Source organism: Chelonia mydas, chromosome 9 (genome assembly GCF_015237465.2).
Source record: "Chelonia mydas isolate rCheMyd1 chromosome 9, rCheMyd1.pri.v2, whole genome shotgun sequence".
Taxonomy (NCBI): Eukaryota; Metazoa; Chordata; order Testudines; family Cheloniidae; genus Chelonia; species Chelonia mydas.
This window is the reverse complement of record NC_057855.1, coordinates 87,129,238-87,153,960: the sequence shown is the minus strand read 5'-3', so window position 1 is coordinate 87,153,960 and position 24,723 is coordinate 87,129,238. Positions and strand designations below refer to the sequence as shown.

The 24,723-nt window shown below is 40.0% G+C and overlaps 1 protein-coding gene across 6 annotated transcripts in view; it reads left to right on the top strand.

Moving 5' to 3' along the window:
• Nucleotides 1-24,723, top strand: part of GRIA3 (glutamate ionotropic receptor AMPA type subunit 3) — a 220,481-nt gene that overhangs the window by 32,265 nt on the left and 163,493 nt on the right. For all 6 annotated transcript variants that reach the window (XR_006283713.1, XM_037909102.2, XM_037909101.2 and 3 more), the window contains exon 3: nucleotides 8,329-8,568. Coding sequence is in view for 5 of the 6 variants with exons in the window: in XM_037909102.2 (XP_037765030.1) it covers nucleotides 8,329-8,568 (240 nt within the window). In the remaining variant the exon portion in view is untranslated. The remainder of the gene's footprint in view (nucleotides 1-8,328; nucleotides 8,569-24,723) is intronic.

The following is a 24,723-nucleotide window of genomic DNA, read 5'->3' as shown; positions in this document are numbered from 1 at the left end:
GAGCACAAAACTGAAGAATCTGTTTTGTGAGAAATACATGAGAATTACAGTAATGCTTGCCTGACAATGCCACTGTGACATAGGTAAGTTTTATTATGCCCATTTTTCCAAGAAGGAAACTGAGGTAGAGAGAGGTAAAGTAACTTGTCCAAGGTTACACAATGAGTCGGGGTGAAGGTGGGAATTGGGTCCAGATATCCTAGTCTCCAGTACCCATTCTAACAGTATTCCGTCTCTTCTTAAGTACACTATAAGCCAGGTGTGTAAGGACTCCATTCTAACCTTTAAAAATTGGCTATTAGTGACATCATTGAATGGAACAAACAGGCTAAAATTCACTCATCATCTTGTCAGTATTGTTGGTTTTATCCACAGTTAAAAAAAAAAAAACCCTTATAAATCTCCCCAATGACACACCAATTGTCTGCAGCTGAAAGCAGGTGGTTTGGTTTGGTTTACCTAAAGACCTCAGAGAAAAGAACCTGCACTTGAGAAGAAATTGCCAGTTTTTTCCCTAACCAGGGCAATACTGTCAGCTTCCACCTAACAGACTGCAGAAATGTCACAACTAATACAAACTCCCTGTGTCATGAATATTCATAATCCACAAGAAGCTGCAAGAACTAAATAGTGTTAGAAAACAAAAATCAAAAGGAACAGCAAGACCTCCAATAACCACTTGGAAAGAATCAGGCACCTTTGTGAGGCTCTGTCCCCTAGAGCCTTCCTAGGGACTTGCAGTCTGGAAATCAGGTGTAACCACAGCATTCTGCATGGAACACTCTTGTGGGTGGGATTGGGAGGCTGGGATTCTGATGTGGAAGTTGGACTCTGGTTTCCTTTTGGTGAAATGAGGTTCAGGCTTCAGCTTGGGCAAATCAACTGCTTTTGAGTGCTCCATCAGGAATTTGTTTGTGGGAAAGAAGTCTGTTAAACATGGAGCGACCAGGATACTGGTCTAATCAATATGTTTCTCTTTCCTGCTAAAGTACAGTACGTTTAAGAAGTGTTACAGTCAAACCATGTCTTTCTGGACCAGATGTTTTAGTCAAACACAAGTTGTTGGGCTCAATACAGGAGTAGCTGGGTGAAATTTAATGGCCTGTGGGATACAGGAGGTCAGACTAGATGAACTAATGGTCCCATCTGACCTTTTCTATGAATTTTTGAGCATTAGAAAGGAAATGTGTACCCAGGGTAATTATATCAAATTGGTGGTGGTGGTGGAATGTGAAGACACCCTACAGATTAGGCTATGTCTACGCTGCATTGTAAATCCAGGGTTTTTGAGATCCAGGCTTGTGGAGACTGTTTCCAAGTCCTTGTTTGAGCATACACACTGCATTGTAAACCTGGGCTTACAGTTGCTAGGCCTACGTCTCACAGCCAAGCTAACGAGTCCATACTACACTTCTGAGTCAGATCTGCAGCTTGAGGTATGTCCACAGTGCAAAATGACAGGCTTTGAACCTGAGTCCAGCAGGACTCGGGCTCTGACCCCTAGCAGGGTCATAGGACATGGATCCTGAGCAATTGCTGACCCGAGTCAAACTGATTTGTGTGTGGAAAGAAAAGGGGATTGAGCTCAAACCTGAGTCGGAACTCAGGTTTAGTGTGCAGTGTAAATATACCCCTTGTGTTCTTGGGTGCTACGTTTGTTAGCCCTACAAACATTTTCTTCCCTTGATGAGAATCACTTCAAACCTGCATGAACCTAAAGTTCTTCATCTTCTCTTGACATCCTTATTCATCAGTTTCTGCCATCTCATCGCTTATGCCATATGAGTGGAGACAAATGGCAGTTAACTTCTTATCCTGTTAGCGGGGGTGTCTCAACTATTCTTGTATTATGCTGCTTCCCTGTATTACCTCGTGCCAAAATGTCTCTCCTCTTCCCTAACTTTATGCTTGTTATTACTACTAGATGAGCTTGAGTGTGAACAAAAGAAATGGGAACAGTGGGCCTATCTGTTGCAGAGGACAAACATAGATGGTTATGGGCTTAGACTCATAGAATCATAGAATATCACAGTTGGAAGGGACCTCAGGAGGTCATCTAGTCCAACCCCCTGCTCAAAACAGGACCAATCCCCAACTAAATCATCCCAGCCAGGGCTTTGTCAAGCCTGACCTTAAAAAATTCTAAGGAAGGAGATTCCATCACCTCCTTAGGTAACGCATTCCAGTGTTTCACCACCCTCCTAGTGAAAAAGTTTTTCCTAATATCCAACCTAAACCTCTCCCACTGCAACTTGAGACCATTACTCCTTGTTCTGTCATCTGCTACTACTGACAACAGTCTAGATCCATCCTCTTTGGAACCCCCTTTCAGGTAGTTGAAAGCAGCTATCAAATCCCCCCTCATTCTTCTCTTCCGCAGACTAAACAATCCCAGTTCCCTCAGCCTCTCCTCATAAGTCATGTGCTTCAGTCCCCTAAACATTTTTGTTGCCCTCCGCTGGATGTTTCCAATTTTTCCACATCTTTCTTGTAGTGTGGGGCCCAAAACTGGACACAGTACTCCAGATGAGGCCTCACCAATGTCGAATACAGGGGAACGATCATGTCCCTCGATATGCTGGCGATGTCCCTACTTATACATCCCAAAATGCCATTGGCCTTCTTGGCAACAACGGCACACAGTTGACTCTTATCCAGCTTCTTGTCCACTGTAACCCCTAGGTCCTTTTCTGCAGAACTGCTGCCTAGCCATTCGGTCCCTAGTCTGTAGCGGTGCATGGGATTCTTCCATCCTAAATTCAGGACTCTGCATTTGTTCTTGTTGAACCTCGTCAGATTTCTTTTGGCCCAATCCTCTAATTTGTCTAGGTCCCACTGTATCCTATCCCTACCCTCCAGCATATCTACCTCTTCTCCCAGTTTAGTGTCAGTGGCTAAGCTAATACAGCTGCCACTGGTTTATCTGTGTCTCTTCACAGCATAGCTGTTGCCACACATGCAGTATTACACTTTGTCTTCTCTCTTCTATGGACAATCTTTGTACTACTTATGGCTGTACTGTTTTCAGGCCGAATACGTTCTGACTGTATGGAATGTACAGGTAGGTCATTTTTGCTGGGGCTCACATAGTCATAAGCAATAATGAATGCATCAGGAAAGCTAGGGAATCACCAGCAAGGTAAAGGGGTTTAGTTATCGGATAGGCAAAGCACTTACTTGGAGAGTTCTGTGGATCAGCCTTCTCTATATGTGTGTAGCGTTAAATGCTGTGTTGAAATATATGCTGCTGTTGTGTTATAAGAAATGTGTGTTGCATTCCTTGTTGTACTTTCAAATCATTCCGGCCTTTCCATATAACTAATAACGTTGCTTCATTTGTTACTGTTACCAAAATTACTTCCTAAATTAAATTTAAGACATCCTCCCTCTTCTGTGGGGGTGCATACCAAATACTGTACTGTACTTCATCTCCTTGTCAGATGAACAACCCCCTGTGACGTTGCACTCCATATGATGTTATGAAAATATGGTAATGAGTGTGAATATAATGTAACTGGATTATGCTTCATGCAAAAGGTCTCTTGTTAAGGTATCATTACAAAGCTTATCTACTGAGTATGGTCGTCCTATTTGTATGTATCATTCTTGTTTCTGAAACTAGGAATATAAAATATAACTCTGAGGTCCTGTTGTAATTATGCAAAGTGTGGGCCATTAATGGTGGTTTAGAATCTTGATGGCTCCCATCAACTAGGACAATTGACTGTAGATGGCTCTGTTTACTTGCAAGTCTTCCTGTGAGTCAGGCTGGGGAGAATGAAGGCTTGGGGTCTTACAGGACATGTGACCATGTCACCTGGTACCAGAATCCATCTTTAACCTGGTGCTTTTCCATTTAGAAGGAGAGGTGGGGACCCAGAGAGACAAAAGATTCCCGCCTTGTGCCAAAGCCATATAAGGGGGTGGAGGAGAACAAAGGGGGCTGCAGTCATGAGAAATCCCCTAGCTACCACCTGAGCTGGAACAAGAACTGTACCGGGGAAAGGATTGGGCCCAGACTAGGAAGAAGTCCAGTCTGTGAAAGAAGCTTATTGGAACGTCTCTGAGGGTGAGATTTACCTGCATTTAGTTTCCTACTGTATTAGGCTTAGACTTGCGTGTTTTGGTTTTATTTTGCTTGGTAACTAACTTCATTCTGTCTGTTACTACTTGGAACCACTTAAATCCTACTTTTTATATTTAATAACATCACTTTTGTTTAATAATTAACACAGAGTAAGCAATTAATTCCTGGGGGAGCAAACAGCTGTGCATATCTCTCTATCAGTGTTGTTAGAGGGCGTACAATTTATGAGTTTACCCTGTATAAGCTTTATACAGAGTGAAACGGATTTATTTGGGGGTTTGGATCCCATTGGGAACTGGGTATCTGGGTGCTAGAGACAGGAGCACTTCTTAAGCTGTTTTCAGTTAAACCTGCAGCTTGTGGGGGACGTGGTTCAGACCTGGGTCTGTGTTTGCAGCAGGCTAGCGTGTCTGGCTCAACAAGACATGGTACTGAAGTACCTAGCTGCCAGGGAAAACGGGCTCAGAGGTCGTCTCAGCACATCAGGTGGCAGTCCCAAGGGGTTTCTATGACCCAACCTGTCACACCCCCATTGCACTTAAAATACTAAAATAAAATTATTAGTGTTTCTTTTCCTATATTAGAATTAATGATTATATTGCAGTGAGTAAAGAGGGAAAGCAATTCATAGAATCAGTAATTATGGGTGTGATGAGCCTGCTCTGACATCGCTTCTTAAAAATTAATTGCATTGTCTTTTGCTGCAACAAAATTGCTTATTTAACAGTCCCTTTCTGTGTGTGACTGTTTCTGTATTTCCAATAAGGAAAAGCAAATATAAGTCAATTTGTGCTGAACTATCAAAAATAATAATAATGAAAACTGGCCCTGCATTCAGTGGAAAAGTTGTATATGGGAGGAAAATAGAATTGGGTGTGTAGTTTGCTAATACACCTGCTTTTAAATGTGGCTCATTGATTAATGGCATTAGAATGGTAAGGAAATTTAAAATTCACTTAAAGATGTACTTGTTGGAAAGCCAGCTACAGTAAGTCCATGGGTGAGCAAAACACTTTGTGAAACAAAATGCTACAAAATCGTAACAGAATTAGAAGTTCAAAAAAGCAAATGAGCATTGAGGATAAGATAACTGTCCCTTTATCTTTCCCTTATAAAAATAAAAGTTTATTTGCCCTTTAAATGGGCCAGTAAAATCAAATTGGCACCCTACACTGTGTGCTGAATAGGTAATCAGAAATCTTAAGCTGCAAAGAAAGAAGTAGGGAAGCTTTCAGAGATGAAGATATTCTAAAGTAATGTAGCTTATCAAGTCACTCTGTAAAGTATTAAATATGTAGAGTTGTACTGAGTAGACATAATTCAGGAGAAATAAAAGATGCTCTTTTTGTTTTAAGACAAAACTAAATTCTTTGATCCAACAAATGTATCTAAGAAAAATAGAATTACAAGTATCAGGTGAGAGGCAGTTTCAAAGTAGTGAATAACTGTCCTAAGATGCTCCAGGCCGGCAATATCCTGCTGTTGATTTTTAGGCATCTTTTGGCATAGATGCTGTCACATACCCAATCTGCCCACAATCACTAAACAACTTCCCTGCTCATAATACTCATGCCCATAGAAGTGGGGATGAGCCAGTCAGAACATAGACACAATTTAATTCTACTTTTTAAAACGGCAAGAGAGAGAGAATTTGGCTGAAGAGATGGGGACTACAGGGCCTAATCTGAGAGGTGCTCAGCACCCACAGATTTCAGCCAAGTTGTGAGTTTTCAAGTACTTCTGAAAATCAAGCCCTGCATATCCTCTGTGTGAAATAACAGAAACAAGGTAGTTTGATGGGAATTCTAAGGCACTGGACTTTCAAGATCAGGAACTTAAATGTTGCTCTACAATGAAGGGGAAAAACAGGATATTTTTAAATTTTGTTTCTGTTGGTTTAGTATTTGGCAGCTTGTGAACGTAAAGCCAGTTTTCTTGCAAGCATTCATTCTGATCAAAAATAAGAACTGGTACCCTAAGTCAGGCAGGTGTCAGAGTGGTAGCCGTGTTAGTCTGTAGTTGTCTTTGATATCATGTAAATCTATGGAAAATGTTTTTCTGTAGTTCTTTGGGCATATATAATAATTTCTGCTGAAACCCTTTCAGAATCGAAATTGCTACATCAACGTAGCACTTAAAGTGTTTACCTGACTAGGTTCTAGCCGTGCACTTATTGCCCTGGCATCAGGAAGGCTGATGATAACAGAACTATGTTGGGATGACAATGGGAAAACATATGTTGGGTACAGCCCAGTTCAACATTATTCATTTAGCAGTAGTAATCTCGGCAAGATTCACACCTGCCAAGCTGTTTTAAGGTTTATGTCATCTGTAGGTTGAAGCCACAAAAGGACGACATGATGATGCACATTTGACCAGGTCTGATATTGTAGCCAGTAGAGGGCAGTAGTAGTGCATTCACATGTGGGGTGACAGCATATTGCTACAGGGATTGTATGTCTATGGTTGTTTACATATTGTTGGGCCCCATCCCCAGAGCAGAGAGAAGACAGAAAGGGATGGTGAAGACCGAACAGTTTTCAGATTTCAACAGCACACTTCTTGCTTCCCTGACCAGGAGAACACTTAAAAGAACAGGGCATTTAGCACAAATGTATTCCCTTAAGTGTTCTCTACAGTACATGATCCATGAGAATGCATTAAGGGTTTGAGTCTACAAGGTTCTCAGTCAGTGGGAGGTTAGGGCACTCATCATCTCACAGGATCATGCCCTAACTGGCTAGATTTTCTTATAGCGTTGACATAGTTTAAGCTGTTACAATGATCCTGATACTGTCATAATTTCTGATAGAGCCTTTATTTTTTCCCTTCTTTTTGATACACTTCCATTTTGCCTGTAACTCTGTTTGTTTTTATTTGTTTCTTCAGCAGATAATTTTTATAGCAGACTTTCTGTTTTTATTTCCTACTGGTACATAGTTTAACAAAAATGCATTTTAGGCAATGTGTTAATTCCTGTGTCATCACACCCCTAGGAATAAATGCTGGTTGTACTGTGGTTGCCTTTGTATCTTTTCCTTTTTACTGCTGTGGAGGCTTTTTGAAAACCTTTTCTTTAAAGTCGGTGCTTTATTTATTCCTTCCTCTTTTCTCTCTAATAGCAGCTGCTATTATTTGCTGTTGGTATCCACTTTTGCTCACATCCATTTACAATGGTTAAGCTCTTAAAAAAATTCTTTAATGCCACTTATATTTTTGCATCTGGGTCTCCTGGAAGAAAATCAAATGCTCACAGTTGAGTAGCTATTCAAGGTGTTATCTATGCTGCCTTGTCAACGACCTGGTATTGGGGAGAGTCCTTTTTAAGATGAACAGGCTTTAATGATTCTGAATGTTAGCGTTTGTGGTCAAAATGAATGCTTCGGTGTAGTATTTTGGAAAGCAAGATATCTTCATGTAGAAGACCTGGCTTCTTTTATATGTAATTCATTTCCCTTGCATCTTGCTAGGTAAAATGTGTGGCTACTAGGCAAGAGTGATGATTAGGGGTGGCTGAAATATTTTTGTCTCATCTGCCTGGTTTCAGTTTTCAGAGTAGCAGCCGTGTTAGTCTGTATCTGCAAAAAGAACAGGAGTACTTGTGGCACCTTAGAGACTAACACATTTATTTCTATTTCCCCATGTTAAGTATCCTCACACCTTCTTGTCAACTGTCTAAATGGGCCATCTTGATTATCACTACAAAAGTTTTTTTCTCCTGCTGATAATAGCTCATCTTAACTAATTAGCCTCTTACTCCACCTTTTCATGTTCTCTGTATGTGTGTATACATCTTCTTACTATATGTTCCATTCTATGCATGCGATGAGGTGGGCTGTAGCCCACGAAAGCTTACGCTCAAATAAATTTGTTAGTCTCTAAGGTGCCACAAGTACTCCTGTTCTTTTCAAGTATGCAGTGTAGCTCAGAGATAAAGGGCTTGCCTATCTTGAGACCTCCTCCTCTCTCCAGGATAGTCCCTAGAGGCTGAGATTAGCTGGAATGTTTGAGTTGACAATCTCTGCATTAAACGTTGGGGGATGAAGGCAGGTGGGCTCAGAGCATGTACTTCTGAGCAGGGGACTTTCCTCTCTGGAGCTTGTTACTTTCCTTGGGCTGACACTGAACACTTCGCAACCAGAACTGCAATTTTCCTTTTTTCCCCCAACCCCTCCCATTGATTATATAACACTGCTTCATGGTGGTTTCAGATTGTAACAGCTCTGTTTTTTGTTTGTTAGTTTGTTCACAGTTTTCTAGAGGAGTTTATGCCATCTTTGGATTCTATGACCAGATGTCCATGAACACACTGACATCATTTTGTGGAGCTCTGCACACGTCCTTTGTCACACCCAGCTTCCCAGCAGATGCAGATGTGCAGTTTGTCATTCAGATGCGGCCAGCGTTAAAAGGAGCCATCCTGAGCCTTCTGACTCATTACAAATGGGAAAAGTTTGTATACCTCTACGATACAGAAAGAGGTAAGGACCATCATTTTAGGAGGCTTTCCAATATCTAACTTGCTGGAAATATTGATGTCAGACAATGCATCCATGGTTGGCTTTGAACACAGGTCGTTCTTTCTGATTGATTGTCCTAGAAAACAAAAGGTTCAAATATGTTTGCAGGAGGAATAACTTACTGCTGTAAGCATCAGTTTTGGAATACCTGCGTTCCCTGGAACCAAAGGTTTAAATCCTGATAGGGTTGCTGACATCTTCCAAGTAGGTAAGGTAAACACCATGCAGTTTATTGTTACACAAGACCTACTTTGCACTGGCATTAAAGATCCCATAGTGCTTGTCATAACTGTGTGCTTTTGCCCTGAAATTGGGCAAAAGTAATGCATGTTTTCCCACGTGGCTGCCAAACTGCACCCCAGAGGTGGCTGCACTTCAGTGCTGTGGTAAGCATATAATTTATTAAATGTTTTTTGGTCTTTGGGATGAAAAGTACTACATAGATGTGTAGCATAGAGTGTCAGAGAGAGACTGGACATGTACATGGATAACAAGAATATCTGGAGTTATGATAGCTAATACTAAAAATAAAATGGAAGGGATATTAAATCTCATGCTTCAGGTTTTAAATCAGCCTTTAACTTTTATGAATTAGGATGAGCTTTTTCATGGGGGTGGGAGCAGATTATCCCACGTCTGTCTGTTGTAGGGGTTTCTCTGAAATATCTGGTGCTGGCCATTGACAAGATACTGAATTAAATGCGCCACAGGTCTGATTCAGTATGGGAATTCCTATGTAACATTTTATTGTAATGAACTAGTAATGTATATGTGTACCACTACCCTCCTTTGCATAGATTCAGAACAGGTAACTGTGGGCCCTATGCCCTACATGGCTCATGGAGATTCTCCTTTAGTTTAGCAGGGGATGTCACTTTTGGAGCAAAAGGATCTGGGTTCCATCGTTGCCATGAAGTTCTGAGGGGCTTGGTGTACAGCAGAGTGACAAAGGGTCAAGTCCCAAGAGGCCACATTTGACGTGTTATTACTAAATGGATTTGTGCAAAGTTTTCATAATGTTTGGCGCAGCTAAAGGTTGAGCAGACATTTTGTGTAGACTAATATTTTAAAAACATGGGTCTGAATATGTAGAGAGACATAAGGGCGCTGATAGATTTTGGGAAGCATAGATCATGGTAAAGTTAAAATGTACTACTCATCTGTGAGATCAAGTAGAAATAAATGGAGAATTAAGAATTCTCTGCAGTTGAGAATGCTGGTAGTTTTGAAACTTTTGACAACCACTGGGTCTCTGATTTAATTCAGTGTATGAAACTACCATGTGTATTTTTAGATGAAATCTTATGTGAAGGTAATGTCATTTATCGCAGAACCAAAGGAACAATATCAACAAATGATCATTACAAAATGGTATTTAATATTTTCTAGGGTAAAGTGACCTGAAAGAATTAAGATGAACATGTTTTATTCGGAGAAAGAAACACATTATTGCTCCAAGTTCATGATTAGCAATGGTTGAAAGTCAAAAGGTTTGGGGGGTCGATTTAGTTTGGGAAGTCATTTATATGTGTAGAGCCTTCTCTAAAACCTTTCTAAGCTCTAGGGCAATTACTACACCAAGAAAAAGGGTGTATTTTAACAGGTTAGTTAAGTGAATACAAGGCAAATTGTTGTTTTAACATGAGTTGGCTCGTCATGGTAAACTGTAGGAGAGGTTCTGAGATTTACCTTGACCAGCAAACACACATTAAAACTACAACTGACCTTGTCTTTGCAGAGATTTTAAACATGTTAAAAACACACCTTTTTCCTAGTGAAGACGAGGCCTAGGAGTCTGGGTCTGGCTCTGTTATGCTCTCTCTCCCTACAGTTGTCATGTTGGACCGAGCTCTCTGCCTCTTCATTCATATCATCTTAATAGGTCCTTACAGTTGTTTTTGAAGATCCCATTATGAGTCCAGCAGTTCTGGCTAGCGTGGATTTCATATTTCATGTACCTTGGGGGTACGCACATGAAAGCATGAGGGAAATTTGAATTCAATGACAGCAAAGGGCCAGCAAGGAGCCTACAGGAGTTATTGAAGTATCAGGGGTGCTCTTCCAAGATGAAGGAAGACTCTGTGTCTTTGGTTAGCTTGTATGGATGGAAGAGATGTCAGTACTTATTGGAGGATTGCAGGGATGGCAGAGTAGGCAAAGAGAAATCCTTCTCTCACTGAATCTGGGCCTGGGAAAAGTTTTAGCTTGGTTCTGGTGTGTGGCGAGACCAAAGGTTCTTTCTTTGCCTTCCATTACATTTGTCCTCAGCCACCCTTGTTAATAAATTATCAACTTCATGTTAAAACAGGAACCAAAACACTTTGATCCTGTGTGTTTAGTCTAGTGAAAACAACCTCAGTGTTTGTATCATTGTTATTGACGTTAAAATTACTGTATTTTAAAGAAACATGAGAGTAAATTAGAAGCAGGGCATTATCCAATGAGAAGTTGACATTAAATCCCATCGTCTGATGAGCAGTAATCCTGACTGACAGCACCTGAAATATTTGGCAGTTTCAGAAGCCTGCCTAATCTATTGTGATGGGTCTTCAAATAAGAGAGCATCTCAAGAGCCTGAACAATAATAATGGTGAAAGGCTGCTTGCCCCGGATAGTGAATAAAAGACTTACGTATGCCTGCGCTGAGATTCCATTGAAAATGAAAACACTGGATCTGTCATACTTTTTCATAATTTATACCATAGATAGTCAACTGCTTTGGGACATAAATACTATAGAGAGAAAATGTGGAGCAATTTGCTGTCAGCTCCTGAAATAAATTATCATTTAAATACCTCCTCTCTGTAAAGGTTATCTTCTTACTGGCTTGTTCTTAGAATTGGACTATCTGTGAGAAATCACGATACATTAAGCTACTCCTTCATATGTTTAATATTAGTTACTGAGCAAATTGTTCTTGCAGGTAGTTTTACTGTATTCTGCTGAAGCAAGAGACTGCTAGCCATTAAGCTCTGCATTTACTAGGACTTAAATACTGTTGCATATTACAGATGTCAAACAAAACGGAAGAAGCCTATCTGTGGTTTTATGTCATTTACTGAACTACTTCAAGCTAAGCCTATGAGAGTCAGCTTTCCTACAAAACTGTTCTCCTTAGGTAGTGATATTTTTTTCTTCTTCACCACACGGTATAATCATATGGTTAACCCTTTGACATCAATAGACATGACAGCATGATTTCATGTCTCTTGTGGTGCAGAGAATAAAGATGCATCCCAAACAGAGTAAAGTTGAGAAATACAATAAAATAGACAAACAATAATGCTTCTAATTCTGCAAGTAATTGTGTGTGCATTTCATAGCATTTAGACACCTAATTACCTTATTTATTTTCTGAGGCTACTAGGTGCCTAAGTGCTATAAATTGCACCCACAAATATTTATATAATAGGTGAAAAATCTGATGCCGTTTCTCAAAAGTGGGAGCTGTGCTGCTAAATCAGGTAACAAAATCTAAGAAAATACAAGGCACCTGAAATCCTGCAGCAGAAATGAAAACATTTAAAATGTGTCTGTGGTTTGACTTATACTGCAGTAAAGCCCTTAAATATGAGTGACATCTAAACTCACATGATAACAATTGAAAAAAATTATGCTTTATGGGAAGTCATGGTACATTAGGAAAAATCTGTTAAGGAAAAAGAAGACAATCAGCAATGTATAGTAAAGGAAATGTGTCAGAACATTCATTCTATCTCGTTTCCTTCAAAGGGGAAAAGGCAGGGTTAATTTCTGTTGGGATTAACTCCAATCAATGAATTGACACTGTCAGTTGCTGTCCTGCTTTTATATTGCACACAAAATATCTGATTAATTAGCTGGTGCTAAATGCCTCAGTAGGCTTCTCTGCAGTAGAACTAAGGCTAATTAAGATCATGTCAGGATGAAATGATGACAGGGTTACAGGCAGAAAGCCATTCTGAACTCGGATAGCATGCATCAAGAAAGCCTCCTTTATGTATTTCATGCTGAGGATTATTTTTCATTCTAAGCATCATGTTTGTTTCTAGTCTCAGTTTCACTGGCGTAAATCAGTAGTTATTCCATTGAAGTCAGTTGAGCTTACACTGGTGTAAAACTAATGTAAGTGAAAGAAGATTCAGGCCTTTGCATTTTAGATTCTCCTTACTTTCATGTGAGAGTTACATGTCTCTTTTATTTAATTATACAGCTAGTGTTGTGGATCGTCATACTGAAGCTTTTGTTTAATCTGAATTTTTAATATGCTTCTTAACTAACGTTTCATTTTATGTTTTGTATCAGAATCACTTGTTTGTATAGTTGGTTTGCTCTCTAAAAGCCTCCAAATTACACATGCATTTTTGACCTAAGATCTCACCAGATTTGACACTTAACTATGTAAAAGTATATTTTAACACACAGATGGCGCACTCAAAAATTACCATACACTTTTTGGCACAAACATATTTATTTATGTAATGCAATTCACTCAGAATCAAGTCATACAGAATAGCCTGTGTACTTGTGGGGGTATCCCTTGCTCCCTTCTTTGGAGGTCACTAGTCAGCTTAGAATGTAAATTCTTTGGAGCAGGGACGCTGTCTTCCTTTGTATAGTGCCTTGCAGCACAAAGGGGCTGCAACCTTGATTGAGGTGCTGGAATGTTAATAAAATATCTGGTCATACTTAGCGGATTTGCACCCATTTAGACTGACTCTGAATTTCACCCTTTTGTTGTTTAAGGTCCAGTTTCTGAAGTTAGTAATTTAATCAGGTATCTGTGGATGGAATGTCTTGATAAACAAGCGACTCGATAGCTGTTGTCTCATGCATTTTTAAAAGGTTGGTAGTGGATCTGATCACGGCTGGATAAATGCACAGGCATTATAGTCCTGTGCCTAGTGCCACAGCTCCTGGAGTCGCATGAGATCAGAGCCTCAGCTTTCATGTAAAAAATAAATTATGTAGCTAATCTTCAATGATGCAAAGAAAAGCTTCAAAATGTGAACCAAGTATAAGTGATGCCTGAGTCTGCAGACAGCCTGAAACAGTAGCTCCACGAGATGTGATCTGTCTTGTTTATCTTAACTCTGAAATCCACTGTCATCTCTAAGGTGGGTGAGGTCATGCCTGGAGAAAGACCACAGCATAGAAGTGGAGCTATGAGCGCCCCACATGAGTTGTGTCTAGGGCCATGGATTTTCTTGATTTGGCCTTGGACACATTTGATGGCTTGACGCCCGATCCATTACATCTGCAGACGGCCAAGAATAGCTCTTCTGCATACTACTGCGTTTACCCAATGAGGCTTGTTATCTACACTCCATATTCACGGTCAAAGGACAAGTCACTTCTGCAGTAGCTGTTCTTGAAGGAGGAGAATTGAAGACTGCTAAAGGGAGAGGGCTGCAAGAAACAGGCTCATTGCAGATCACGCTTAATTGGCCATAGACAAACGTCTTCATAATGGAAAGCATGCACATTGCTGCCTTAGCAAATTGTAGATAATTGGCTATGTACACACCACAACATAGCCAACTCTGCCCAAACCAAGATGGGATGAGCCAGTATTCAATGATAAGGTGGCCAAATGCTAGTAGATACAAAATGAGCTTATCTGTAGGAACATCACACTGAGTATCTGCTTAGATGAAATCATTGTGGCAGGTGGTGAGAGCAGGTGTCAGCCGAGACACTTGTGCAATATGTTTTGTAGGAAAGATTTTTACTATAATCAGCTTAAATTTACAAACAACAAATTGTTTTGAAGTGGAAAACTGGAATTTTTCATTTTGAAAATGTCAGAACAAAACATTTTGGACAATTTCAAAACTTTAAAAAAAAATATTACGAGTCAAGAAATTGGTTGAAACTGACCCTTTCCGCAAAATGGGTTGGTTGCAATGAATCACATTTTCCAACCAAAAAAGCATTTTAACAAAAAAATTCCCAACCAGCTCAAACCACCAGACAGTGGGTAACACAGGGAACTAACACACTGGCCTTTCACCTCTGGAAACCTGGATTCAAATACCAGTAATGTCAAGAAGAAAAGAGAATATGGTGGTTCCTTGGGGGATGTGAAAGGTTTATGAGTCTCTGCCTAAAACAAGTGGAAGAAGTAATCTAAAACAGAATCACTAAATCGTGCACACTAGCATGCTACAGGGGCAGAGAATTTTCCCAGCTGCTAAACAGCTAATTTCTCAAACTCTGTGGATGACCTCAAGCTACCATATAACCTTTCCATGTAAGGCCGTTTGCATACTCTGTCTTACATCAAAGAAAACTAATTGCAGTGGTTGAATTGTCAAGGGAGTTCACAACAGTTGCAGGAACTGGTGAATTTCCAGGTGTCAGACAACAACTTTCCTGTTTGTTTCATCAGAGTGGTCTTTTCTCAAGGCCTTGGATGTTATTCCTCCAACCAAAATATTGGGCTGAATGTGTTACATGTGGAAATATGGGAATCACAACACTGGCTAGAGCCAAATATAATTTTCTCTCTATTAATCACAGTACTCTTTTCATTTAAAAAATGTCACGACTTATAGGCTGCAAATATGTTCAAGTCTTCTTTCATTCTCGTCACTTTGCTTATATGTGTAAGGGTTGATGCAATGTGTTTTGCTTACACTTTCAAGATTCCTAATGGATTAAGATTCTTTACATTGTCTTCTGGTAAATATCAGTTTGTGGAAAAGAATAATGGAACATACACCATATGCTTGGAAAACTATAAAACATCTAGGGCTCTATAACAGGAAAGAATTACTGCTAACCTTGTCTGATTCTTTTTGAAGTTTATGGCTCTACTGCTGGAATATTTTGGATATCAGCCCAGAATACTGTGCATGACATTAGGACATTACATATCTCCAGCATTTAGATAGCCATTCTGAGGGCCACCTCATTTTCTCCTTTCACTTCCAACTGCACAGAGCGGAAAAAAGGAGAGGAAATCTTGGTGGGATAATGAGGCTCAGGGAGTTGTGAGCAGAGGTTAGACCTCTGTGTGGATGATCCATAGCATCAGATGTCAGGATGGCTTGGAGAGCCATACCTCCTAATAGCTGAAGTTTCAAGACCTACTGGTGAGTTGGCAATTCAGCAAACCGCAACTTGCAATTTTGTCCCTCTTACATGTTTTTCCCTGGAATTATGTTTTGATGCTTACCGTCTGATAGAGAGGGTAATTTGGTATAAGAAATTGAAATGATTGTTTTCACACTTTGCTACAATACAGAACACAGTGTAAATCCTGTGGTCTGAAATCTATTAATTAGAGTTAAAGAAAAGACACATTCCATGCAGCTAAGTGTAATACGAAAATGATCAGTTTCTGTTTGATGGAATATTACAGTGCCTAGAATTTGCCTGCAATGCCTAGGAAAAGCAGTGTTTGGTTTCAAGCAATTTTAGGATACAGCACAGGCAATTTCACCTAAGAGGCAGATACTGACACCCTTATTCACGCTGAGTAGCCCCAACAACTTCAACAGGACTATGCACGGAGGAAGGTACTGCTCAGTGAGTGTGCCAGAATCTGGCCCTGAGCTGACATGTTCTGTTTCATTGGCCGCAGGATAGTTTTGCCTTTCCTGCCTGTGTGCCTTAGGTAATAATCTCAGTATGAGATCATCTAAGTCTCTTTGGCACTTAGATTCCTGGAAAAGCTCTTCTGATGCTGTCCTGGACAAACATTGGGTCCTCCAGCTAGACATTTTATTGGCTACAGTAAGGATGGACTGAGAGCCTTAAGCAGTTTTCTCCTGGTGCTTCACATCAGCTGCTCTTTGATTCGCTAACCCCTGGTAGTCACATAAAACTTTTTCTCTAGGATCAGCCAAACAAGTGAACCAAACCTTTAACAAAAGGGACAGAACAACTTCGACAGTCACCCAGCAAGAGATGTGTCATATTGGCACGGGAAAGGTGTGGTTAAAGCCCAAGAGCATCCCGAGTTCCCTGGTGTTCTGTAGAGCCGCGTTGTGTGCACATTTTAGATAGACATGCTGGGCTCGGTTTGGTGTTGAGATACCCAGGCAAAGTGCCCGTGCATCCCCTGAGGCAATTTGACCATGCACTGCTGCCGGTGACATTTTCCAGCGAAGGGTAGAATACCTGCCCATGCAGAACAGATCTGTACCCTGCCTCATGGAGCTCCTAGGCATGAACAGGTGCTCCAGCCCGTTCATGAAGAAGAGCAGGGGAACCAGAGCAGGAATGTGGGCGTAACGGGAATGTGGGCCCAATACTGCTATTGCAGATCCTAGTCTGCAATAACATGATAACTTTCATTCTCCCCTGAACAGCTAAGGACAGGTTGCGATAAGTCCCATTCAACATGACTGAGGCTCAGTGTACGAGTGGTCCCACTGAAGTCATGAGCAGAGCGCTGAGAATAATGGATTTTTTGGTACATTGTCAGTCCCCAAAAAATGAGGAAAAAATTCATTTCAGGACAACGTAAAACGAGATGTTCATGTTGGCATGTTCAGGGAACCAAAAACTTAATAAAATAAAAGTTTCAGATCAAACTAAATCTTTTGTTCAACCCAAACTGAAACATCATCTCAATCTTCAGCCTTTTATAACTTTTTTTTTAAAAGAAATTGAAGGACATGTTTAAAGAAAAAGTTGTGTCGAATAAAAACCCCCAAAGGTTTCATTTTGAAAAAGTCAAAACAAAACATTTTGATTTTTTTCTTTAATTTCTTCTAAAGCAATTTGACAAAATTGCCATGAATTCTCAGAATGTTTCTGCTGACCCAGATCTGCATTTTTGCCCTCCCCCCCTCCAAAAAAAAAGTTTGAAGGGAAAATTTAACCCAGCTCCCACCATGAATAAGAACATCACAATCTGGCCCTAGGTGTTTGGGTTTTCTCTTTTCCAAATTAATATGAACTCTGAGTTTTTGAACATGAGTTTGACAAAATATGCTCGGGTACAGATCACAAGTAGGGAAAAAGACCTGGGGAAGCGAAATACATAACCCAAAACCACTATATGCACTACACAGCAGCCCTAAAGCAAGCTCTCGGGAGCATAAACTGACATCCTGAATGTAGTATATGGTGAGCAGGAGAAAATAGCTCTGGCACTGTAGGCTTATGATATAATTCTAAAGTCAGAGAGTCATTGTGCTTTTATAAACTGATTCTCGTTTAAATACATGCCTCTTAAATATTTATCACTTTATGAATATGCATGTTTTATCTAGTCTTGCTGAATAAGGTATAGCACATCTAATTTTTATATTGTGTGTATATATAAATAATTTAAGTAAAGGACTCTTTGGTCTTTGGTGATTTTATATGTGTTTCAGTAGGGTTCAAAATAACAAACTCTCGCATTTCCAGGAGAAATCTAAACTCAGATTTGCCTCATTTAAGACCATCTGAAATGTTTCTATAGTAAACCCCTGCCCTGCCCTTTTCCTTCTCCGGGAGTGAGTATGGCACTTTTGTTTTAAATAGTCCCTCTGAAAATTTAGAACTGTGTGTTTCCAATATCAAACATTCCCAAAAGCGAAAAAAAGTGGTACTCAAAATGAATCCTATCTTGACAACAAGTTGAACCTCTAATACACAGACTGGAGGGTGGGGGGAAGTGCTTTCCCTACTGGTGCGTGTATGTGAAGCCATAATGGACTTCTATGTGGAATAGGACTCAGGAAGTGCTTATTCAGTTCACCTGTACAGTGGTATTCCATAGAAATCTGACACCGCAATAATTTGAGCTTTAATACAACAAAGTTCTACATAGTTTCATCATTAATATAAAATAGCTATTTTACCACTATGCTCTGAAGCCAAAATCAAAATCTGCATGTGACTGCTGATTGTAACCACTGCAGAAATAATTTGAGGTCCCTGTGAAATATGTGAATTTCACACACACATACACCCCTCAGAGTTATGAACACCAGAGTTATGAACTGACTGGTCAAGCACACACTTCTTTTGGAAATGGAAGTATGTAATCAGGCAGTGGCAAAGACAAATAAAAAAAGTAAAGTACTGTGTTAAACATAAAAAACTAAAAAAAATAGAGACAGTTTTAAAAAAAAGATTTGACAAGGTAAAGAAACTGTTTCTGTGCTTATTTCATTTAAATTAAGATGGTTAAAAGCAACATTTTCCTTCTGCATAGTAAAGTTTCAAAGGTGTTTTACATCAATGTTCAGTTGTAAACTTTTGAAAGAACCACCATAACCTTTTGTTCAGCGTTATGAACATTTCAGAGTTATGAGCAACCCGTTAGCACACACACACAAAGTGCTGTAGAGCCAATAGGAAGAAAGTGAATCGGTGCAAACTAGTATATGACTGTAGCTGCTTCATTTCACATATCAAAGTTTGAGGCTTGATGTTATTAAAAAAGAATCAAATGTAGGCTGATTACACTTTGATTCTCCTCCTGTGTTGAATGGACCCCCTCCAATACCCGTTGTAGTCAGTGGGAATCTTTCTATTGACAACAGAAGTTGGATCAGGCCCAATGTGCTTGTAGGGCTCTGTCTTGCAAGTTGCTAAGCAATCCGTCCCCTGCTCAGGAAAGCACAGAGGCACATGCTTAACTCTATTCACATGAGCAGTCCACTGACTTCAATGGGACTATTTCCATACTTAAATGCTTTGTTTGAGCCCCAAGGGGCCAGCACTTTGCAGGATTGAGCCCAGTATGAAGCAGGCACCTAATATGTATCCGCAACGATATATATGTTCAGCTTTCTCAGCATATTAAAAATTAATGTATATTTCATTGAAACTATGCTTTCCAGTTAACAGTTGGCTTCCCGGAGGATTTTGATTTTTTTTAACGGCCTCCCTATATTTTTATGTGGTTGTGAAGGAAATAAATGTGTTGTCTTAAGATTTCTTTTAAACTTGAATGCCATGTCACCATAGTTTGCATTGAGTGTTTGCCCTTCTCTGTGTGCTCGGCCTTCACTGGTAAATGGTTAACTTTCATCCTGGCCAAAGGGTATCAGTGTGGGACCACAAGGTTCTGTGGCACTGCAGTGATCCCCTAAATAAGGAAACTTACTGAGTTATTTCAATACCACTCAATGCAAGGCAATGCAAATGCTGACTTCATAACTGTGTGTGTATATTATACAATAGAGATTGACACCAGCTGAAGATCTGCCTTGTTGTCTATCATCAGAGCTCCCTTAATGGAGCTATGACAATTGACACCAGCTGAAGATCTGCCCATTGGTGCGGGAACTAAGGGTGTTGGGGGTGCTGCTGCACCCCCTGGCTTGAATTGGTTTCCAAGATACAGGGTTTATAGTTTGGTTCAATGGCTCTCAGCACCCGCACTGTACAAATTGTTCCAGCACCCCAGGATCTGCCCCAGAGAAAATACACTGTGGTGTGATTTTAATGGATTGAGTTTGGGATGGCCATAATGTTTGCAAGAGTTGATGCTACCAACCGAGTGCCAGTAAAACGTTTGGACCCTCCAAGAAATATAGATCAAAAGGAGTGTCTGAACTACATCAAGAAGTCAGATCGTTCTCATTTGATAGAATGACCCCAGGGTCTCTTTGCTTTCAGTTCAAGTACGTAGTGATACCTTCTTTTGTTACTTCAGCTGAAGTTCAAATTTCCTGTGGTAAGAGGGTGCATACAGTACTGGATGAATGAAGCATAAGGTGTTGGGATTATAAAAAACACTTTGCACTTCTAATGCACTTTCCATCTGATGACCTCAAAGCACCTAATGAAAAATAATGAATTAAGCTACACAATACCCCTGTGAGGCAGGCATGTAGTATTATCCCTGTTTTTCAGATGGAGAAACTGAGGCACAGACTGATTAAGTCCCCTATCCGCTGCCCTTTTAAAATCAGTGGAAGTACTCCCATTGAGATCAAGCCTTAAATGGCTAGTCCAATGCCACACTGGAAGTCTGTGACAGGGCCATTAATAAAAGCTCAGCTCTTCCCATTCCTAGCTCTGCTTTCAACACCAAACCATGCTTCTTCCCTTAAATTTTACTTTCCATTTCCCTTATCTGGGAAACAAATGAGTCTCTTTGAAGGGACTCTTAATTGATTACTGAACAGGCTGTGCATGCAGGGTACTAATTAAATTGTATTTGTGGTACAGTTTATACAGAGGAATCCAACAGCTATGATTTCAGTGATTCCTTGTTCCACACAGGAATGTGTGCGTTCTAGGTGACTTTGTCCTTTTAGAGAAACAAGCTGGGTGAGGTAATATCTTTTATAGTCTCTCTCACCAACAGAAGCTGGGTCCAGTAAAATATATTATCTCACCCCCCTCCTCTCTCTAATACCCAGGGACTGACACTGCTACAACACCACTTTGTCCTTTTAGATGCAGTTGAGTTTTTCAAACTTCAGACAATTGAATAAACTAATTTCTCACCTGTGTAATTATCCATGTCCCATTTTCCAGAAATTATTGTCTTATTGAGCATAAAGATGACTCAGATGTTTCATAGAAAATAAATAAATGTGAATGCAGACAAGACAAGCCTCATTAGGGAAGGAAGGAAGCTTCCTCAGATTGCATTAATTTTAAGGTAGTTTTTAAAGCATTTTCCTCCTGTGAATATGGGTTTAGCTCTGTGTCCTCACGAGACGTTTAAAATCTCACTTATCCCTTTTTTAAAGTGTCCCTCATGCAGATTCATCAGCTTGACAGCATGGTGAATATGCATTTCTGGACCTCTATCACACTGTATGCTACTGTGGTAAAAAGGAATAATAAATACCACCATACAGCAATTGAGTGTTAATCTCTGAAGGGACAATGGGAAAAGTTCCCTAACAGGGAATGTCAAATGACTGTGATCTGTATAATGTTTAACACTTAATCACTGATTTGGTTTATTCCACATATAGAGATTTTTCTGGGTGGATCCTTGCCAATGACTAATGCCCCAAAGAAAAGTCACGTGACCTAAATTTCACTTTCGTATTCTCCTGATCCTGCGCCCACTCTGTGGAGGCCCTGTTGACCTGCACTGAGTTAAACACTTCTCACATATGCTGGTGGCTAATGTTCCCAAAACAGCTATATATAGTACCTGTATGGCCCTGAGGATATCACATGGGCTGCCACTGTGTGCTGATTGGGCCGCAAGCAGGCCATGGATGAGAACTATTGGCATAGAAGCATCCTGCCAGGTTCCCTACACAGGCAGTTAGAGTAATGTAAGTACCAATCTGCCATCTTTACAACACCAGATCTGCTGGGATGGTCCTCCTGGAGCAAGATACACCGGCATTTTCATCAGATTCTGCAGGCAGTGTGGGTCAAAGTAGACGTGCCACAGAATTTGGTTGTGCACAGGTAATGCAGCTGGGCTGATTCTAGCTGGTTGGGATTCATCCCTAGGAAGATGAGGTGCTACTGCTCAGCTTTCTAAGTGTAGTAGCAGGGCATGTGTAAATCGATATTTTCTAATTCAGAAGAGGTGAATAGTACAGTTCAGAAGCCAGAATTGAAAATAATGAAAACATAAACTCCAGCTCTGTTTTGCTAGCCCCAATGGGGTGTCTTGTACTAGAATCGTACAGTTCTGTTAAGCTATCTGAATTGCAATGCCATGTTGCAAGGATAAAACAGTATCTGCCAGTGAAGGTTGACAGAGACCAAATGATAGTTGTTAAGGATTCTTAGGAATGTTGTCACTAAATCCCAAAATCTTTAAACTGTCCTTTGCCTTGGAGATATTTCTATCAATGCTACTACACTAAACCCCAATAATATTGATACTCCGTGGATTGCTAGTGTAGTTTGCATACTAGCCGTGAGAATGTCACTGATACTTGTGCTATGTTCTAGGCATGTGTTTTACTCAGTGGGGCTCATTCTGCTAGCTATCAAGTCATTTTTCCTCTCTCAGTCCATAACCCAGAAGGCAATCAGAGAAGCAATGATTGATGTTATTTTTTACTACCATTCGAATATCTGCCCAACTGTACTTGAGATTCCCTCTGTGCAGGCCAGGTTTTTAAAGGAGTAGGGACACTCTGCTTCTTAACTGAATCATATTGCCAATCTCCAAGGGCAGATACAAATTAGTTTTGCTTCCCTTTTGCACCAGCTTAGGTTTCTTGAGCATTTAAATGAGACTCCTTCCTAATTTGACAAGTGGGGACCCAGACTTTGATGCTTTGCTCATCCTGTTTTTATAGAACCCTGATCATCTATTTGAAAGTTATTCCATATTTTCCTGTCTGCAGCTATCAAATTGCCTTGCTTGAATTTGGCTCCTTTCAGGTTGCCCACTTCTGTCTGTTTTTGTTTGGCCTGACGAAGTAATGCTTTACCACTAGTAACTGAAAAACCTATTAAACTCCCTTTATGTTCTGTCCTTGGCATATGATGTAAAACAGTCCCAAAGGCACTTGCCCTGACCCATTCTTGCACTGTCTAGCTCTCGGTTAGCTAAAAGCCTAACCTAAACCTTCCAAGGGCAGTTTTAATGCTTTTTTGATGATGCAGAGTTTAAACTTTTCTTTCACAACTGCGGTTGTGTAATGATAGTCTTGCCCAGGGGCAACAATCTGTGACAATAATAATTGCAGAGGTTTTTTCAAAAAGGGTACATTAGAATATTCTAAATGCCTTCTAAAATTGTCAGATAAATATGGTGATTATTATATACACTTTCCAAATGTCTTTCTCAGCTGACTAAAATCAGTGATCCATGCAGATCACTTCAAAGTCATGTGTTTGCCATCCTTTCAGCAAAACAACAGCTTCTGTGTGGCCTTATGGTTTTACATTGTGTGCCCTTGGGTACTGAGAGTAATGGTATAATCCCAGAGTTGGCAGTAAGAGGCATTTGCTAAAGATACCAAGTGGTTTGCATTTAATGCGGGTGCTGAGATTAATACCCAAGAGTACAGTTCTAATAGGTACACTAAGATGATGGATAAAGCTATGACATAAACTCATCTTTCCTCTTTTAGGTTAAACTTTCAACCGCCATTACTGCTTAGAAATCTAAAGTATGCAAAAGAAACCATGGTTGTCACACATCTATATGAAATATCAATCCATGGGTCTGATTCCTGGAGAACTTTAAATCGATGAGTTTAAGCAACAATTTCTGTCTAAAAAACTTTTAATTTAAATGTATTTATTTTGCCAGCATTTTATCACACTGGATTACATATTGACACAGCTGTCAGGATGACTTGGATGGCTAAAGTTACATATTTCTTCATCACATAATGTAATCTGTTGCAAAAGCATGTTTTTCATTGGCTTCTTTGGCCTACCAAGAAACATGTAATTGCAGGTTAGTCTCCTGTTTGTGGGTTCTGGAATTCCTTTTACCATCAAGATAGGATGCCTTTAAAAAAAGAGAGAGAGAGGAAAAGGAAAAGTCAGCCCTCCTGCATTGTATTTCACTCAACAAGATGAAACCTTCGATCTGAATACATCAGTGACAGTAATTGCTTGGTAGCAAGGATTGCTTTATTACTTAATAGTAGCATTATCGATCAGCTGTGTTTGTCCATGAACGGACAATGATAACCTCAAATTAGATCAAGTTTGATTAAATAAATAAAATCTAATTATGGTCTATGCCTGGTTGTAGACAAGCAGCAATAACCTGTGTGAAAAGATAATTATTGAAACAACATTTTTGCAGTGGTTTCTTAAAAAAAAAAAACAACCTCTTTTGTTTTTGCTGCATGTATTACTTTCTTTAATTTATGAACCTATTCTCTGCCTCCTCCCCTGCACATGTAATTGGCAAACCCACATATTTTAATGACATTATAACAGTTGCCCTAGAGGGAGCTAGATAAGCTGGGGGGGATGGGAGGGGGATCTAAGTCTCTATCTGAGAGAAAAAGAGAGAGATTTCAGGGGAGGTATATTGGGGTTGAAAACAAGGATGCATAAATTATTGCAGCCTCAAGGCAGCGGTAATTTATGCACTGACAGTTTGAGTTTTATGCTCTGCTATTTACAAAAAAAAGCATTACAAACAAACTGCCTCTGATACATTAGTGTATGTGTTCGTTGTAGAGATGCTGTGCATCACAGAGACAGTCTGAACATAAACACTTGAAACACATACATCATTAAATGGCAGTTGTCCTATTTCAGAGAAAAGAAAACTAATTA